The sequence below is a fragment of the Chiloscyllium punctatum genome, chromosome 16, assembly GCF_047496795.1.
Source record: "Chiloscyllium punctatum isolate Juve2018m chromosome 16, sChiPun1.3, whole genome shotgun sequence".
In the NCBI taxonomy this organism is placed as follows: Eukaryota; Metazoa; Chordata; class Chondrichthyes; order Orectolobiformes; family Hemiscylliidae; genus Chiloscyllium; species Chiloscyllium punctatum.
The window spans coordinates 35279728-35299753 of record NC_092754.1 but is presented as its reverse complement, the minus strand read 5'-3'; the positions used below and the strand labels follow the sequence as shown (position 1 = coordinate 35299753).

The 20026-nt window shown below is 39.8% G+C and overlaps 1 protein-coding gene across 4 annotated transcripts in view; it reads right to left on the bottom strand.

Annotated features, from left to right (window-relative positions):
• mtor (mechanistic target of rapamycin kinase) overlaps positions 1-20026 on the bottom strand; it is a 356079-nt gene that overhangs the window by 61519 nt on the left and 274534 nt on the right. For all 4 annotated transcript variants that reach the window (XM_072586719.1, XM_072586721.1, XM_072586722.1 and 1 more), the window contains 3 exons: positions 19431-19556; positions 18634-18765; positions 3807-3922 (listed from right to left, as the gene is read on the bottom strand). In XM_072586719.1, coding sequence (XP_072442820.1) covers positions 3807-3922; positions 18634-18765; positions 19431-19556 — 374 coding nt within the window. The remainder of the gene's footprint in view (positions 1-3806; positions 3923-18633; positions 18766-19430; positions 19557-20026) is intronic.

Sequence of the window (20026 nt, the reverse complement as noted above, 5' to 3'; positions counted from 1 at the left end):
AATCAGCTAGTGCTTAAGGTCTGGAATGCACTGTATGAGATTATGGTGGAGTCAGGTTCAATCAAAGCATTCAAAAGGAACTGAGACTGTTGTCTTTGGAAAAGAAGAATGCACAGAGTGATGGGGATTAAGCAGTAAAATGGCACTGAGTGAAATGCTCTTTTGGAGAGCCAGTACAGAAAGAATGGGCTGATTGGCCTCCTTTAGTGTAGTAATAAAACCTTACAATCCTGTGTTCCTGTGATTCTGACAATCTTGGAGAGTTGCTGCAGTGCATTTTGTAATTAGGACAGTGTCTGCTGCCTTTTGAGCACCAGTGATTAAATGCATCGAATATTCAAGTGATGTATAGGTTGCTGACTAAGCAGGTTCTTTGTCAGTATTGTTACAGCCACATTCATTCAAGAAAGTTTGGAGAATTCCATCAGAAAATTGCATGTCACAGACTAAAAAAATGTGTATTTCATTACAGGTAAAATGTCGACCACTGTCCCTTCATCCACCCTCAAAAACAATCCCATCAGACGAACTTGGAAAAAAAAAGAGAAATTAATGATGAAAGCTTCCGCAACTACAGCAATCTTCCTCCAAACCTCTCAAGTATTTCATACCAATTTTTCAGATACCATTAATTCTTTGTTATGTACATTCTCTTTGCTAATTCTTGTGCCTCACACACTTGCAGACAGAAGTAGCACTGGTTGACACTAATCAATTAATTTCTAAGGCGTCAAGTCAAAAAGTGACAGAGCCTGGACTTATTTGTGAAGACTTGCAGTCAGCTAAACAAAAATTTCAGTTACCAGAATCTTCAAGTCACAGACTTATTCAAAGAAACATCTGGCTGTCTAAAGAGCAAGGCTGCAAGTAAACGATCAAGGCTCCCAGAAAAGTCATCTTTTTGAACTATAGGTTAAAAACTGACGTTTAAAACTAAATCTATTTAAGGAGGAATGAATGAACAAATGTCTCAAGCCAAGGCAAAGTTGTCACTCTAAATTGTTCATGATAGAAATATTTTTGTTACGTTTGAAACTATAAACTATGAAAGCAATTTGACTTGATGTTTCATTATGCAAACACATATTTTAACTGCATATTTGGTGTAATTAAACATAATGCCACAACATAATTCTCACCTTTGTCAATCTTAAAAGAGATATTGTGTAGCAAAATTGTAGTTTATAAAGCTAGTGGTGTACATTTTCTATATTAAAGGGCACACATGCAAGTGCGAGAAAAGAATTTGATATTCTAATCTGTGGTTGATGCTATTCTTTACGTAACTTTTGTTTGAGATTTAATGCCACTCTACAAAACTATGTTTTTCAACTCATTCATTTCTTGCATATAATGCTTCTTCTGATTTGTTCTTCTTAATCCACAGTTGCCTCTCCATTGCTGAAATTGTTAGCTATAACAGAGATACTTTTCCCTGGAGGTTAGCTGTCCTTCGGGAACTTTCCATGAAGCATTCTGCATGCAAGACCCCACATAATGGGCATGGCCTGTTTAATCAATTATGCAGGACTTTATTGTTAGCCTGATATCATTTCCGCCCCATGTTCAACATACAGCACAAGTTACTGGAAAATGATCACACTGAGGTTTGACTAGTTTGTCCCTTTCCTAGTTTCCAGCTTTGGTGAAATATGCTTTCCAAATACTGCACTAGAAGAGATCAATTACAAAGCACAACTTGGGAATCGATATTGAGAATTTGTGAGCTGTACTACTTAGTATCATGGGTTTTGGTGCTAATGAGGTGGTAGCGATAAAGAGACATTGTAGCCAGTAGCAAGTTACATACATTTACTGTGTTAGCTTGAATTTGCAAATGCAATTTCAGTTTTGATTTATGTATTTATTCGTCATGAACCATGTGCACATAATCACAAGTTCACCTCCCAGTGACTTAATTATTTCGTTAATTTGCCAACATTTCCACTTTCACAAAAGCCAATGATAACAAAAGGTAACACAGTAAGATAGATGTTAGAATCCATGGACCCCAAGGCTCGCCATGTCCAAGTGCAGCAAAACCTGGAAAATATTCAGGTTTGGGTTGGGGCTGACAAGTAACATTGATGCCATAGGCAATAACTATTTCCTATCCTATACTATTCAGATGAATTACAGCTTAATATGGTAATTGCTCTAGCCCAAGACCGCAAAACATTATACAGAGTTGTGAATGCAGTCCTGTCCAGCATAAAAAGTAGCCTTCCTTTCAGTGACACCACTACTCTTCTCGCTCTCTCTGGAAAAAGGCCAATATATGGGCAGCACGGTGGCTCAGTGGTTAGCACTGCTGCCTCTCAGTGCTAGGGAGCAGAGTACAATTTCAGCCTCGGGCGACTGTCTGTGCAGAGTTTGCACATTCTCCCCGTGTCTGTGTTTCCTATGGGTGCTCCGGTTTCCTCTCACAATCCAAAGATGTGCAGGTTAGTGAATTGGCCATGCTAAATTGCCCAGTGCTCAGGGATGTTTAGGTTTGGTGCATTAGTCAGGAGTAAGTGTAGGGGAATGGGTCTGGGTGTGATACTCTTCAGAGGGTTGAAGTGAACGTGGTGGGCCTAATGGCCTGTTTCCACACTGTTGAAATTCTATGACAATCAGAAACCCCTCCTACCCTGGTTAGACTCTCGTCTACCCTTTTCCATTTGGCAGAAGAAACAAAATTTTGAAAACACGTATAAGCAGATTACAGAACAGCCTCAAATAAATGATCAGATTTATGAACGGATCTCTCATATATTAGAGTTGATCTTTCTCTGGTCCTTCTCTGTAGCTGTAACACTATGTTCTGCATTCTCTTCTTTTACCCTGATGTGTTGAGGAAGAAATGGTTTGTCTGGTTAGGACCCAAAACAATACTTTTCACTAGATCTCGGTATACATTACAATAATAATAAATAAGATCAAAATTCTTAAGACAGAATTGAACTATTGGGATACAACATTCAATGGCTTTACAATCACTGAATCCTGCATCAATAAATTCTCGGGGGTTACCATTGACCAGAATCTAAACCGGACCAGCCATGTAAATACCGTGATCATAAGAACAAGTTAGAAAGCTGGGAATCCAGCAGAAAAATTCACCTCCTGACTTCCTAAAGCATGTTTACCATCTATAAGGCATAGTTGAAAGTGCAATGGAATACTCACTTTCCTGACATCACATCCCACATCCATCCATCATCAACACACAGTAGCAGCAGTGTTATACCATCGACAAGATGCACTACAGAAATTCACCAAAGCTCCTGAGACAACATCTTCCAAATCCATGACTCCTACCATCAAGATGGACTAGGACAACAGATACATTGAACGACCACCATCTGCAAGTTCCATTCAAGTTACTCCCTCTCCCGACTGCAAAATTCATCACTGTTTCTTCATTGTCACTGGATTTTCACTAACGATCTACTTAAACCAAATGGTCTGCAGTGGCTCAATAAGACAGCTCATCAGCACCTCCAGAGCATCGAGAAATGGGCAATAAATGCTTGTCTAGCCAGCAACACCCGTATTCCATGAGTAACTAAAAAAAATACAAAACAGGCTGGTGTATATAAGAAGCTGAAATGTGCTTAAAGGCTTAGTTGCTACTCACAAAATGAAGTTTAGCGCAATGCCATTGACTCCTGACAGGAAGTGTATGAAATATAAATGGATATAAACTTACCAGTCTACATTTGCTAGCTGTAGCAAGATCCGTATTGTATAAACTTATTGCATATATTAACAATAAAAGAAAACAGCAAAACCAATGAATTAGAAGATAATGGATTCCTGACCGTGCCATGAGTTTGTGCAGCTCCTGTTTGTGCTGCTGATCTTCTGCAGCTATAGCATGCTGAGCTTGTTGTTGCATGTTCTGGACAAAATGTTGCATATGTTGGAAAGCTTCAATCTAGAATGAGGGACAAAAAAAGTGTAAAACTAATAATCAAAATGGACTGACTTAAGGTGTGCGCATGCCAACATCGATGCAAACTGGTGAGAAGGCAACAGTAATTTTCAAAAAGTTAAACATTTCCAATTGCAGTTTCTCACGTACTAAAAGATCCTCCTATTAGCTCCTATTAGGGCAATCCAACTATGGTGAATCTGAAAAAATATAGTTTGCCCTGTCAATTCCAAGTTATTTATTTTTCCAAGAGGGTGCAGAGGTCCTTCCTTTAATAGGCTTCTCAGTAAACAGGAAAATTTATGTGGACACTGCATGATGAAACAAAATCAAGCTTAATTGTGAAGTCTCCTGCGGTCTCAGCCAATAATATTTAAAGGTCCTTATGTGTGTTATCAGATGGAAAACACAGCATGTATTTTAGAAAAGGTTGGGTAAAAAAAAAGCACATGAAAATTAGTGAGAGAAAATGGAGAGCTTTATTAAAATGGTCTATTTAAGAAGCATTGTAAGGAAACATATTTAACTGAAAAGGTTCCAGTGGGAGTCTTAAGTTACATTCATTGCATTACATTGGAAGGTAAACATCATGTTGTCATCCATAAGACATTTTCTTAAATAAGCTAAGCTTTCAAAGGAAAGACAATGCAATATCACAACATAAAGACCTTAGGATCAAATACAAATCCATAAATAACCCAAATAAATAACCCATATCTGAACCTTTTTTCAATGTTTTAATACTACTATGCACTTCTGGGCCTACAAAAGCAGTTCACTTATAAAATGGTCTCCTGTGTATCATAGGATAATGTAACCTTTGATACAATGTTAATGTACACACAATTTTTTCCATGTGCGTAAGCAAATCTCTCTTGAATTGATGGCAATAGATGCATTACATTTGTCCTAGAGTACTTAATTTAAAAAAAAGAATATTCTCAAAATGCCTTCATTAACTGAACCAGTGAAGAAAAATGGAGATCAAACAACCAGGACTTGTTTCTGTTTTTCTTCTTCATTAATGCAAACTAAAACAAAAGGAATATCCAATTTCAAAACTTTTTTTTTGTGCGATTGTGTTAGCAAGTCATTAATTATCAACTATCTACCTACAGATAGTTGCCCTTTTCAGTTGGCCCTCTACAAGAGTAAGTCCGCTCAACCCACTTTCCTGTCTTTTCCCCAAGCTCTGTAAATTCTCTCTCTAGTTTTCTTTTGAAAGCCATACCCGCATCATACTCTCAGGCAGTGTATCCCAGCTCCTAATCATTTCCAGCATTAAAAAAAAAGGTCTTCTATGTCTTGCAAAGGAAATCACCAAATTAATACAGCAATTAAAGTGTTAAGCTTTATTCAGATTACAATTTTAGTAAGAAACCTAAATTCGAATCTTAGCTAAGACCAAGGTCTCATTAAGAAAAACATGCAGGAATGTGGAAGAAACCTCGAGGCTGTTGGCAGATAACCAAATAGATTATCAAGGTCGCCCGTCAAATATGCATGTTAATTCTCAAGAATACACAAAGGAAGCCAAGAAAAAAATTGATAAAGGTCCACTAAAAATTGACTTATTTTCAAATTGAGAAAAACTTTTCAAAATAAACAATGGAAGTTTGTTTTGCTAACCTACAGATGATAGTAAAATTTCTTTCAAACTGGATTATAAGTAGGTATTTTCATCAATCAGAAGCAGATCAGCTATCTTTGACACAATTACAGAGCGGTTTTCTTAAAAGAGGACTCATCTTGGTCTGAGACAAAACTAAAAGTGACAAATTTGTAAGCATTACATCCACAAGAAATAGAAAAAGTATTACGCCATTTGGCCCCTCAAGCCTGTATTGCCATTCAATAGGATAATGGCTGATCCAACATTCCTCATATCTACTTAGTGTCATAGAGATGTACAGCATGGAAACTGACCCTTTGGTTCAACCTGTCCATGCCGACCAGATATCCCAACCCAATCTAGTCCCACCTGCCAGCGCCTGGCCCATTTCCCTCCAAACCCTTCCTATTCACATACCCATCCAAATGCCTCTTAAATGTCGCAATTGTACCAGCCTCCACCACATACCCTGGCAGCTCATTCCATACATGTACCACCCTGTGTGAAAAAGTTGCCCCTTAGGTCGCTTTTATGTCTTTCCCCTCTCACCCTAAACCTATGCCCTCTAGTTCTGGACTCCATGACTCCAGGGAAAAGACTTTGTCTATTTGTCCTATCCACGCTCCTCATAATTTTGTAAACCTCTATAAGGTCACCCCTTGGTCTCTGACCGCTCCAGGGAAAACAGCTCCAGCCTGTCCAGCCTCTCCCTGTGGCTCAGATCCTCCAATACTGGCAACATCCTTGTAAATCTTTTCCGAACCCTTTAGAGTTTCACAACATATTTCTGATAGGAAGGAGACCAGAATTGCATGCAATATTCCAACAGTGGCCTAACCAATGTCCTGTACAGCCACAACATGACCTCCCAACTCCTGCACTCAATACTCAGTTATCATTTAAAAAGCTGTAGACACACATTTAATGCCTTAAAGACTCAATCCACACAATACATTTAGGATATAAATTTTAATTTAGGATTTTATGTACTAATATTGGCCAACTAAAGTGAGTCGCTTCTGCTATGTCTGTGAAGTTATTGAGAGATAAATCAGGTAAACTAAAAATTCTGTGGTGCGGGAGGATATTTAATTTTATGAACAACTCCATAGTTAAGAAAATAAAAACTAAAATAACTGTAGACTCGATAAAACAGAAACAAAAACAGAAATTGCTAGAGAAACTCAGCAGGTCTGGCTGCATGTATGGAGAGAAATCGAGTGACTTCAGAACTGATGGTAGTTGGAAAAATGTTGATTTATATGTAAGAAGATTGGTTGGGGGGTGGGGGTAACAAGTAAACGAAAGGTGGGGATAGAGCTCAAAGAGAGAGAAGAACAGTTCAACAGACAAAGGAGTTGACTAACGATCTGGCTAGGAAGGTGAATGAGATAATGAGGCCTGGTGTATGGGTTGGGATAAGGATGTGGGAGAGCCTTAAAGTTGGTGAGCTCAATTTTGAGTCCAGAAGGCTGCAGGGTCCCCACTTGGAAAATGAGGTGTTGTTCTTCCAGCTTGCACTGAGCTTCGCTGGGATACTGCAGCAAGCCTGAGACAGAGATGTTGGCCAGGAAACAGGGTGTTGTGCCAAGTGCAACAACTTTAAGGCTTGAGCTCTTCCATGTCCTTACCTCAGTCCCACACAGTAGGCCTTGTTATCACAGTCTGCTATCACACACAACCCATTGTTAGCCACTAGTAGTTCCCATTAGTAGCTATTCACCTTCCTCGCCAGATTGTTATTCTCTTTTTTGTCTAACTGTTCTTCTCTCGTTATGCTTTATCCCTACCTACTGTTTAATCCTTACCTGCTCCCCCACCTTACCTGCTTACCTGCTCTGCATTTAAACCAACATTTTCCTCACCACCATCAGTTTTGAGGAAGGGGTCACTTGACCCAAAACATTAACTCTGATTTCTCTTCATAGATGTTGCAAGACTGCTGAGCTTTTCAGGCAATTTCTGTTTTTGTTTTAAATCTTTCCTAGTTGAGGTTCTGGCTGAACAACAAATTCAACTGGATAGATTTACAGATATGAGTGAAGTTAGTAGAATCTTCAACATCTTATTGTTGGTGCTCTGTCATTCAGCTCAAGCTAGTGCCATTTAGTTCTCAACAGTTTCCCTTCAATTCCAGCTTCGTCATGATTTGAATATTCCTATTCAGTCACCTCTGAACCTTTTCTTCTCTAAAAATAAACACAATCCAATCATGTGACTGAAGTTCCTAATCTATGGAACTTTTCGCATAAACCTTTCTGCATCTTCTCTATAGCCTTCATTTTATTCCACAAGTGTGATTAGAGAATGGCACAATTCTCCAATTGTTCTATAAAGGTTCATAATAATTTCCTTGCTTTTGAGCTTAGTGCCTTTCACTATAAACTGCAAATCCCATATACCTTATTAAACCCTTCCTCAGTCTGCTGCAGCACTGGTAATAACTTGTGCACATGCACTTGAAGGTCTATTTCTGTACCATCTTTGGACCTTTTGTTGTAGTTTGTACCTCTTTCTTCATTCTACATCAAGTTACACTTTTCAGCATTAAATATCGTCTGTCACAGCTACACATTCCATCAATCTATTATGCTCTCTTGAAATCATTATCATTATCCTCCTCAGTTCATAATACCTACAGCTTTTCTGTCAACTCCCTCACCTTTCATTTAATAAAGACATAAAACCTAACTTTGTTGTCTACTAATTCAAATCTCTGCCCTCATTCTGACATGGCTTACCTTAAGGCTGTGATCAAAATGTACCTCTCCTATGTTCTTTATTATTCTACCTTTAGGACTGCAAAAAGAAAAGACTCACTCGGTCAAAGTATTCATCTTGCACTTATCAAGGCAATTTGCAAAAACATCCAAAGTAAAGGGAAAGCAACATTTATACTCTATAAGAGGAAAGTTTAACTGGTTAGCAAATGGACTCTGATCCGCACAGTACTACCATGATGAATATGCTAGTTAACGATGCCTGATAAAGTGGGCTGACTGGTCTCCTTCTATAATGTAAGGTTCTATAATATAAAGAGAATTTAAAAGTGTGGCTTTCTTTAACCTCTTTTCCTTTTCTCCTTTCAGCTGACCTGGCAACCACAGAGGAAATTATCCAGCAATCTGCATTTCAAAACTATGTTTGAATGCAATTTCATCAACATTCATCATAAATACTGACTTACAGTGTCCAACAATAAAATTTACCACTTTTATGGAAAGATAAAGCAACCAAATGAAATTGGCAAAAGAAAAATTGATTAAGTTAAAACTCATAGCAGCTGCTTATAATGTATAATTTTCTCCTCTCCACCGACATCTATAATTGTAGAATAATAACTACAGTTCCAACATAACCTCATACTTTCACCCATAATTTATCCTGCTTTAACTGCATGCGGGCAAAGAGCCCAGGCTGGCTCTTCACCATGTATACTTTGTAGATCACTTAGAATTGTCACAACCATCACAAAATTACAGTTTGGATTTGGAAATAGGAAGAAAGGATGGCAATGACATTTGCAGGCTTTTGAAGTGATGTATGAGTATTAATAGAATCCTATGAATCTGTTTATCATTGAAAAAATGTTTGAGACAGCTCAGCGTATAGCCTCAGTTATGGAGTTAGTGTAATCAAATTCATGAATTCTCCACACATAAGCAACAAGCACCATTTCTTGAATGGGAAAATGAACTGTTGTGGAAGTTCCATCATCTACTTCAACCACAAGTAGAAATACTTGTACTGTATTTGCTTATCACAATTAATTAGGTGGTTATCAAACCAGTTTGCTCACAATAGCATCAGTGAAATTGACCTGTGAAAGCTGGAAGGGAGTCTGGGCTATGGAAATGACGAGGAAGCAAGCATCCAAGATCTGGTCCTGTGGATCAGGAATAATTAATGACCTCATAGTTAAGGAGCCTCTTGGAAGGAGTGATCACAGTATAATTGAATTTAGAATACAGATGGAGAGTGTTAAGATAATATTCAATATCAGGGTACTGTGCTTGAACAACAGAATGAGGGAGGAGGTGGCTCAAGTAGACCGGAAACAAAGATTTTATGGTGGGACAGTTGACGAGCAGTGGAGGACTTTCAAAGCGCTTAGCAAAAGTATATTCCAGTCTAAGGAAATAAGGGAGGCTCTCAAATTGAAAGAGAAGGCATACAAAGTGGCCAAAAGCAACATGAAACTAGAAGACAGGGAAAATTTTAAAGGTCAACAGAAAGCCACATAAAGAATTATAAAGAAAAATAAGAACATGAAAAAGAAACTAGCACAGAATATAAAGGCAGATAGCAAAAGTTTCAATAAATATATAAAATGAAACGAAAATGAGTGGCGCAAGTAAACGTTGGCCCTTTACAGGATGAGAAGGGGCATTTAGTTATGCGATACGAAATGGCCGAGGCATTGAACAAGTATTTTGTATTGGTCTTCACCGTGGAGGAAACTAATAACATGCCAGTAATTGACAGAGACAAAAGTAGGTGACAACCTGGAAACAATCATTATTACAGAAGAGTTAAGCATAGACCAAGTCTCCTAGCCCTGACGGAAGGCATCCCAGGCTACTAAAGGAGATTAGATTAGATTACATTACATTACAGTGTGGAAACAGACCCTTTGGCCCAACAAGTCCACACCGACCCGCCGAAGCGCAACCCACCCATACCCCTACATTTACCCCTTAGCTAACACTACGGGCAATTTAGCATGGCTAATTCACCTGACCTGCACATCTTTGAACGGTGGGAGGAAACCCACGCAGACACGGGGAGAACGTGCAAACTCCACAGTCAGTCGCCTGAGGCGGGAATTGAACCTGGATCTCAGGCGCTGTGAGGCAGCAGTGCTAACTGCTGTGCCACCATGCCGCCCACTAACACTACGGGCAATTTAGCATGGCCAATTCACCTGACCTGGACATCTTTTGGACTGTGGGAGGAAACCAGAGCACCCGGAGGAAACCCACGCAGACACGGGGAGAACGTGCAAACTCCACACAGTCAGTGGCCTGAGGTGGGAATTGAACCCGGGTCTCCGGTGCTGTGAGGCAGCAGTGCTAACCACTGTGCCACCGTGCCGCCCAAAATGATGGCGGGAGAAATAACAGGCGCACTGGTGGTAATTTTCCAAAACTCGCTGGACTCTGGGACAGTCCTAGCAGATGGGAAAACAACAAATGTGATGCCACTGTTTAAAAAGGAAGGTGGGGAAAGATGGGGAATTACAGACTGGTTAGCTTAACCTCTATAGTGGGGAAGATGCTAGAGTCTCTTATCAAGGAAGAAATAGCAAGGCATTTCAATAGAAATTGACCCGTCGGGCAGATGCAGCATGGGTTCATGAAGGGCAGGTCATGTTTGATAAATTTTTAGAATTCTATGAAGACATTATGAGCAAGATGGACAATGGGGACTCAATGGATTTGGTGTACCTAGATTTCCAAAAGGCCTTTGACAAGGTGCTGCACAAGAGGCTGCTGCATAAGATAAGGATGCATGGCGTTACGGGTAAAGTATTAGCATGGATAGAGGATTGGTTGACTAGCAGGAAGAAAGAAGTGGGGAATAAGTGACTGTTATTCTGGTTGGCAATCAGTGACTACTGGTGTGCATCAGGGATCAGTGTTGGGAGTGCAATTATTTACAATTTAGAGATGATTTGGAGTTGGGGACCACGTGTAGGGTGTCAAAGTGTGCAGATGATACAAAGATAATTGGTAGAGCAGAGTGTGCAGAGGACTGTGAAACTTTGCAGAGGAACATAGATACATTGAGTGAGTGGGCAAAGGTCTGGTAGATGGAATACAATGGAAATAAATGTGAAGTCATACATTTTGGTTGGAGTAATAGTAAAAAGGATTATTACTTGAATGGTAAAACGTTGCAGTATGCTGCTATGCTGAGGGACCTGGGTGCCCTCGTGTACAAGTCACAGAAGGTTGGTCTGCAGGTATAGCAAGTAATTAGGAAGGCAAATGAAATTTTGTCCTTCATTGCAAAAGAGATTGAGTTTAAAAGCACAGAGGTTATATTGCATCTGTACAAGGTGCTGGTGAGGCCAAACCTGGAGTACTGTGTGCAGTTGTGGTCTCCTTACTTGAGAAAGGATGTACTGGCACTGGAGGGAGTGCAGAGGTGGCTCACTAGATTGATTCTGGAGTTGAGGGTGTTGTCTTATGAGGAGAGACGGAGTAGATTGGGATTATATTCATTGAGATTCAGAAGAATAAGGGGATATCTTATAGAAACATAAAATTATGAAGGGAATCAATTAAATAGAAATAGATATGATATTTCCACTGGCAGGTGAAGCTAGGACAGGGAGGCACAGTTTCACGATTGGAGGTGACAGATGCTGAGGCATGAAGATATTATTGATATCACTAATAGAACTGATGCATGCAAACTGGGTGAAGCAGGATCTGTTTGCTTGTTGTAAATGATATGTTTTTCAAATTCATCCAGAGCACATGCCAGAAGCACATATGTGCAGCATTTGGCCAAATGCAATTCATGTATAAAATATTCATAATCTGCCCACCAATTGTGTCTACTGTCTGTAGAATAGTGACTAATCTATGTGGAAGTCTAATCCATGTGTAAGTTATTTCAATTTTTGTTATTACACCTATTCTAAATTTGCCTTGCTCTACTCCCAAATAGTCTGACCTTAAAGTTGCACTCTAGCTTTATATAGAAATGTGGTGGTTCTTTAGGGAGCATTTGCGCGATTGCTGAATAGGTATGTCCCACTGAGGCAAAGAAGTGATGGTAGGATGAAGGAACCTTGGATGACAAGATGGAGCTGTGGGACATCCAGTCAAGCAGAAGGAGGAAGCCTACTTAAAGTTGAGGAAGCAAAGATCAGACAGGGGTCGAGAGGATTACAAGGTATCCAGGGTAGAACTGAAGAATGGACTTAGGAGAGCTAGAAGGGGCATGAAAAAGCATTGGCAGTTAGGATTAGGGAAAACCACAAGGCATTCTACACTTACGTGAGGAACAAGAGGATGGCCAGAGTGAGATAGACTGATCAGAGATAGTGGAGGGAACTTCTGCCTGGTAGGGGAGGTCCTTAACGAATACTTTGCTTCAGTATTCACTAGTGAGAGGGACTTTGTCATTTGTGATGATAGTGTGAAACAGGCTGATATGCTTGAACAGGTTGATGTTAAAATGGAGGATGTGCTGGAAATTTTGAAAAACATGAGGATAGATAAGTCCCTGGGCCAGATTGGATACACCCAAGGTTACTACAGGAAACAAGGGAAGAGATTGCTGTGCCTTTGGCAATTATCTTTGTGTCCTCACTGTCCATTGTAGTACCACTAGATGATTGGAAGGTGGCAAAAGTTATTCCCTTGTTCAAGAAAGGGAATAGGGATAATCCTGGGCATTACCGACCAGCCAGTTTTACTTGATGGTGGGCAAATTATTGGAGAGGATTCTGAGACAGGATTTATGATTATTTGATTAGTAATAGTTTGATTACAGATAGTCAGCATGGCTTTGAAAGGTGTAGGTCATGCCTCACAAGCCTTATTGAATTCTCTGAGGATGTGACAAAGCATATTGATGAAGATAGAGCAGTGGCTATGGTGTACATGGATTTTAGCAAAGAGTTTGATAAGGTTGTCCATGGTAAGCTCATTCAGAAAGTAAGGAGGCATGGGATACAGGGAAATTTGGCTGTCTGGATATAGAATTGGCTGGCCCATAGAAAACAGAGGGTTGTGGTTGATGGAAAATATTCAGCTGGAGCTCGGTGACCAGTGGTGTACCACAGGGATCTGTTGATTAGATCAGATTAAATTCCCTACAGTGTGGAAACAGGCCCTTGGGCCCAACCAGTCCACATCGACCCTCCGAAGAGTAACCCACCCGGACCCATTTCCCTCTGACTAGTGCACCTCTCACTATGGGTGATTTAGCATGGCCAATTCACCTGACCTGCATATCTTTGGATTGTTCTGGGACCTCTGCTCTTTGTGACTTTTATAAATGACTTGGATGAGAAAAAGAAAGGGTGGGTTAGTACGTTTGCAGCTGACACGAAGGTTGGTGGAGTTGTAGATAGTGTGGAAGGCTGTTGTAGGTTACAACGGGACGATGCAGAGCTGGGCTAAGAAGTGGCAGTTGGAGTTCAACTTGGAAAAATGTGAAGTGATTCATTTTGGAAGGTTGAATTTGATTGCAGATTACAGGGTTAAAGGCAGGGTACTTGGCAGTGTGAAGGAACAGATTTTGGGGTCCATGTAGATATATCCATCAAAGTTGCCACCCAAGTTGCTAGTGTTGTTAAGAAGGCGTACGATGTGTTGGCTTTCATTGAGTTTAAGAGCTGTGAGGTTGTGCTGCAGCTCTATAAAACCTGGTTAGACCAGACTTGGAATATTGCGTTCAGTGGTGGTCACCTCATCACACGAAGGATGTGGAAGCTTTAGAGAGGGCGCACTGGAAAAGTGTCTGTCAGATGCCAAGGGTGCCAGATCAGAGCAACACACTTTCTTGCTGAGGCTAGGAAGGAGGAGAGGCCAAGGACTGAGGTCTGAGTGGTGACCAGTGAGCCAAAAGGCAGGTTTTAAGAACAGCTATTCTACTTTCCAAGATTAGCTTTGTTAATTACCTGACATTAAGACTACAGACCATTCTAGAGCAATTTCTAGCCAACCTAGATTCTGGACAATTTGCTGCAGTTTATTAGCTAAGCAGTTATAACATATGAATTTAAAAGTAAACAAAAAGGAATCTAATGAAGTAAATAAACAGTTCCTCACATGACAAGCTCTTCATTCCTGCCATCATTCTCCTGAACCTTTTCTGGACACTTTCTAAAGCCAGCACATCATTCCTTAGGTACAAGGCCCAAAACTGCTCACAATATTCCAATGCAATCTGACCAGAGTCTTATACAACCTCAGGAGCACATCCCTGCTCTTGTATTCTAGCACTCTACATTTAGCTTCCTAACTGCCAAATGAGCCTCCATATTAACCTTAAGAGAATCGTGAAGTAGGATTCCTCAGTGCCTTTGTGCTTCAGATTTGAGGCATTATACTGTTTAAAAAAAAGGTCTACATCTCTGTTCTTTCCACCAAAGTACATAACCTCACACTTTCCCACATTGCTTTCTATCTATTGCTTTGCCAGCTTTCTTAGTTGTACAAGTCCTTCTGCAATCTCCCCACTTGCAGAACACTATGTGCCTATCCACCTATCTTTGTGTCATCATCAAATTTAGCGACAATGGCTTCAGTTCCTTTGTCTCAATATTAACAAAATTTACCATGGACCCCATCAAGTCTCATGGCTGCAGGTCAAACCTGAGCAAGAAGCATCCTACTGTCTATCATGTACTATTTCCCCCATCCACGTATAATTCAGTACTCCATGTTGAACACCATTTGGAAGAAGCACTGAGAGGGTGGCAAGGATGCAGAATGTATTCTGAGTGGTGGGGATATCAGCAACTGGGATTGGCTTGGCAGTATCACAAATGATCAAACTGGTTGATTGCGAAAGGTGTTAGCTGCCTGACTGGGTCTGTGGCAGGTGATGATAAAACCAACAAGAAAGAAAAATATATTTGACCACATCCTCATCAACCTGCCAATTGCAGATGCATCTGTGTGTGATAGCATCGGTCAGAGTGACCACCACACAGTCCTTGTGGAGACAAAGTCCTGTCCTCACAGTGAAGGTATCCTTCACAGTATTGTGAGGCAACCACGCCAAATGGGTTATAGTTCCAATAATCCAGCAATTTAAGATTAGGAATCTATGAGATGTGTGGGTCATCAACATAATCTGCAACCACAAGGCCCACATATCCCTTATTCTACCACTACTAACAAGATAGGGGATCAACCCTAGTTCAATGAAGAGTGCAGGAGAGCATGCCAGGCCAGGGCTATGTGTATCTAAGTGAGGTAGCAACCTGATCAAGCTACAACGTAAGACTACATGTATGACAAACAGTATTAGCAGCAAGAGCTATGCGATTCCACAATCAATAGATCAAGTCTAAGCTATGCAGTCCTGCCACTTAATGGTGTTGGTCAATTAAACAACTCACTGGAGGGAGGAGGCTCCAAATTATCTCAATCCTGAATGACAGAGGAGCCAAAGACATCAGAACAAAAGATAATTCTGAAATACTCATGGAAATCAAATCACAAGCATCAAATGGATGATACATCCTGTCCTCTTCCTCCTCTGGAGGTCCCCAAAATCAAGGTTTCAGTCTCCAGGCACTTCAACTCACTTCATATGATATGAAGAAACTGCTGAAGGCACTAGATACTGCAAAATCTACAGGTCCTGACAATATTCAAGCAAAGGTACAGAAGACATACTCCAGAACATACCACTCCCGTGGCCAAAATGTTGTAGTAAAGCTTCAATGCTGGCATCAATCAACAATGTGGAAAATTGCCTAGGTATGTCCAGTATATGAAAAAAACAGGATAATTCCAACCTGATCAATTACTGGCTCCATCAGTCTGCACTTAGTAAAGTGGGTGAGAGGGTTATCATCAACAGTATTATCAAGCAGCACTTACTTAACAATAACTCACTGACAATCAATTTAGATTCTGCTCGGGTAACTCAGCTCTTGATCTCATTACAGCAGTGGTTGGGGGCAGACGGGGGAGTGGGGACTTGCGCGCAGTGTGCTGCTGCCTTGTCTCCTAAATGGGGAGTAGACTTAACAGAAAACTCTGAGCCCCAGAGGAAAGACATTGAATCAATTATCCAAATAATCAATTATCCGTACGAAATAGTGCCAGCCCATCTCGTTCGGATAATCGAGGTTCCTCTGTAATTGGTTGTATCACCTCAACTCCAGGACAGCTCTGCAGGAGATCCTCAAGGTAGTGTCCTCGGCCCTTTCACTTCCTGTACATTCATCAATTACCTTCATTAGAAAGTCAGCAGTGGGGATATTTGCTGATGAGTGCACACTGTTCAGCACCATTTAGGAGTCCCTTGATAGTGAAGCAGTCCATGGCCAAATGCAGCAAGGACTATATCCAGGCTTGAGCTGACAAGTGAAAACTAACAAACTCCAGATAAGTGCCAGATGGTAACCATTTCCAAGGAGAGAATCTAACATCCAATAGCATTGTCATCACTCAAACCTCTATGATCAACATCTTGAAGGTTATCATTGACCAGAAACTTAACCAGATTAGTCTTATAAGTACTGTGGCAAGAAGGTCAGGTCAGAGACCAGGACTCCTGCAGTGAGTAACTCACTTTCAGTATCTGCAAAGTCTGTCCAACAACTACATTGCACAAATAAAGAGTTTACTACACTTATCCGAATCATTGTCGCTCCAACAACACTCAAGAAGCTTGACAGTATCCAGAATAAAGCAGCTTGCTTTAGAGGCACCACATCCACAAACATTCACTTCCTCCACAGCTGATGATCAGTAGAATAGTGTGCAGCATCTACAAAAAGCGCTGCAGAAGATCACCAAAGTTCCTCAAATATCAAATCCACAACTATTGCCATCTTGAAGAACAAAGGCAGTTGGTACACAGGAACAGCATTATCTGCAAGTTCCCCTCCAAGCCACAAATCACACTGACCCGTAAATATCTCACCACTCATTCAGTGTCGTTGTCAAAATCTTGAAACTCCCTCCCTAATAGCATGTTGATATACCTTCACTGAATGAACTGTAGTGGTTCAAGAAGGCAGCTTTTCAAGTGTAATTAGGGATGGACACTAAATGTTGGCCTAGCCAGTGAAGCCGACATCTCTTCAATTGATTTTAAAAAAATTCTCTTTGCATAAAATTAGCAACTCAAGTGCTTTGCTGCCAGCACAGGTTTGTTGAAACTAAAAATGATTTATTTTCACCAAGACATCATAGAAATAAGTGAACTGCACTCAGGTGGGAGTCTGCATCCCTCAATTTTGCTATTTGGGTTCCACTGAATCATTCAAGAGGGCTTTGGATGACTATTTGAATAAAAACAAACTGCAAACATTTGGGGAAAGACATGGGATGGGCATTGGGTAACAATGTCCAGTTAACATGCAAGTGCAGGCACAATGGGTCAAATGTTCTCCTTCTGCACTGTAGCACTTACGTGATTCCTTACTAAGCTTAGCTGTTCAATTCTGAAGAATGAAAACTGGAGGAAAGGTAATCACAATAATGTGTGCTAATGTACACGTCTGTCTGTCGGGAAGGGGAGAACAATTATTCTTTTGAGGCTATGATTGTGAATCAATTTGAATTGAAACATGATCTATAAAAGCACTAAACCGATGTTCAGTTGAGAAAAAAAACATATGTTTAGGATGTTCATTTTGAGTGGGAGACTAGGCACATTAGCCTAGTTACTAAAGCATAAAAACAAAAGAATGGAATATTGAAAACATAATTCCATACCTGGAAAGGAAATTAAGCTCAGAAAATGTAATGTGTTACAATAAGTAACAACTCCAACATAAAACAAATTTTGGCATCAGCAGTGTTAAGCTGATGAAACCATAACTGTTCATTGGAATTGATAAGATACAACACAAGGAACACTACTTAATTTCAGAATATTTAATGTGTTGTGCAAAAATTAACTTATTTCAATATAATCATCAGGATGAAACAATTAAGAAATCACTCCATATTTAGTGTAGGTTCAACAGTCACCTTGAAAGGAAAGAACAAAATATTAAGCTATTCTTCTTCCAAATTATAAGGGTGGGAAAATGTTTTTGGTTCCAATTAAGCTTGACTTTCCACAATTTGAACTCCTTCATCTACATCTGATTGCTTGGAATTTTCAAACAGGCTAAAATCATACCTTTTAATTTATTGCACATTACCTTTTTAGCTGAGAAGTTGCTTCTGACAAATTATCATAAGTTATTTTTCATTAAACATGTTTAGGATCTATGCTCCTATGTGTGCTATCTTATCTAAGTTATATACTTCACCTCTCTCTTATGACAAAAGAAAATAGTTTGGAACAATTACTTTATGAAAAAAAGGACATAAAGCCTATTAACTCATGCAGAACTGACTGCAGTCTGTAATTACTATGCAGCATACCATGAGTTGTAACCTACCTTGCGGGTACTCTTCCACATGTACTTCATGTAAGCATAGGTGACATGGGGGTGAACTGTGGACAGCGGTTGATCAAGGTGCTTTGAAGGATCTACACCAAGCAGCTGTACCAGGGTCTTATGAGCAAGAGCCTATAGACAAAATATTTGCATACAGAGCTCATTAGAAAAATAACTCTTGAAAATAAATCACTATTTTTTATTTTCAAATTTTAGTCTGCATACTTCCTTTGAACTTTTCCTAATATGAGTTTCAGATCCACACATACGATGGAAACGACGAATGTAAACCCCTCATGCTCTGTTCACATGTTCATGCTAGTTGATGAACTGTCATGTGTACTTACGGCAGGCCACATTTTCAAAAGCCATGTTATAAATGAGAAAATTTTTAATGCAAGTAAAAAAACTAAGATCACATTGAATAAATGGGGCAGAACTGCATTTGCACACCACAATTCAATTAATAACTCTTTTGATGTGGTTTTAACTCCTCTTGTACGATGTAATTGGAGATCAATTTGCAATGAAAATTTTATGAAGGAACATTTATTAACTGTGGCTGTGTTTTTAAAGCAAAAATCACATTTTTTTTCAGTTCTTTACTTCATTCACAAAGTAATGGGATCACATTTTGATCATTAACAAAAACAAATCTTCATAATTCAAAGCTGAGCTGTTAGTGAGGTTCTCACTACTCAATGACTCTAATCCCCAGCATCTGCAATCCTCACTTTCGCCTAGTAAGGAAATTGTTGTTGTCTTAAAACGTTATAACTTCTCCAGGGAGTTCTTACCAAACGTCCATTCTTGCCACAGAGACTTGCGTACTTTAACCAAGTCCTCATATCTTCATGTGGACCAATGACAAGGGAGCGAACCATTAGGATTCGTTGCCAGTCTTCTACTATCTGCTGACAGCCCTATAGGAGAAATAGAGATGGTTAAGAGTGAATGAATGTCAACAAACGTTCAAGCATTTCTGCAATTCTCCTTCGTTTACTAAATTTCTTTGATCCAACTGTACCATTTGTGAATCCCTAGATTTGTTTTTGTGGAATAGTTATGCTAAGACCACACTTCAAATGGAATGTTATGGTACATCCTCATGGTTTAGTAGGTAATTGTGTCATAGGGTGTGGCATTAAACACAAAATGAGCCAAATTTATTTTTGTCTTAAGTCAACTGATTCCAATCAAAACCAGCAAAGGGAGGAAAAATAAAATCTTTCCAGAACAGAGAACCAGAACAGTGAGGGTGATTTGAATGAAGTTTGTATGATTCTGAATGGCCTTGATAAGACTGACATGAAAAGTATTTTTACCCGCATTTCCTCTTAATTTCTTACCTTTTGCGGGGATCTGCAAAGCCTGAGCACAGCAGCAATTTCCA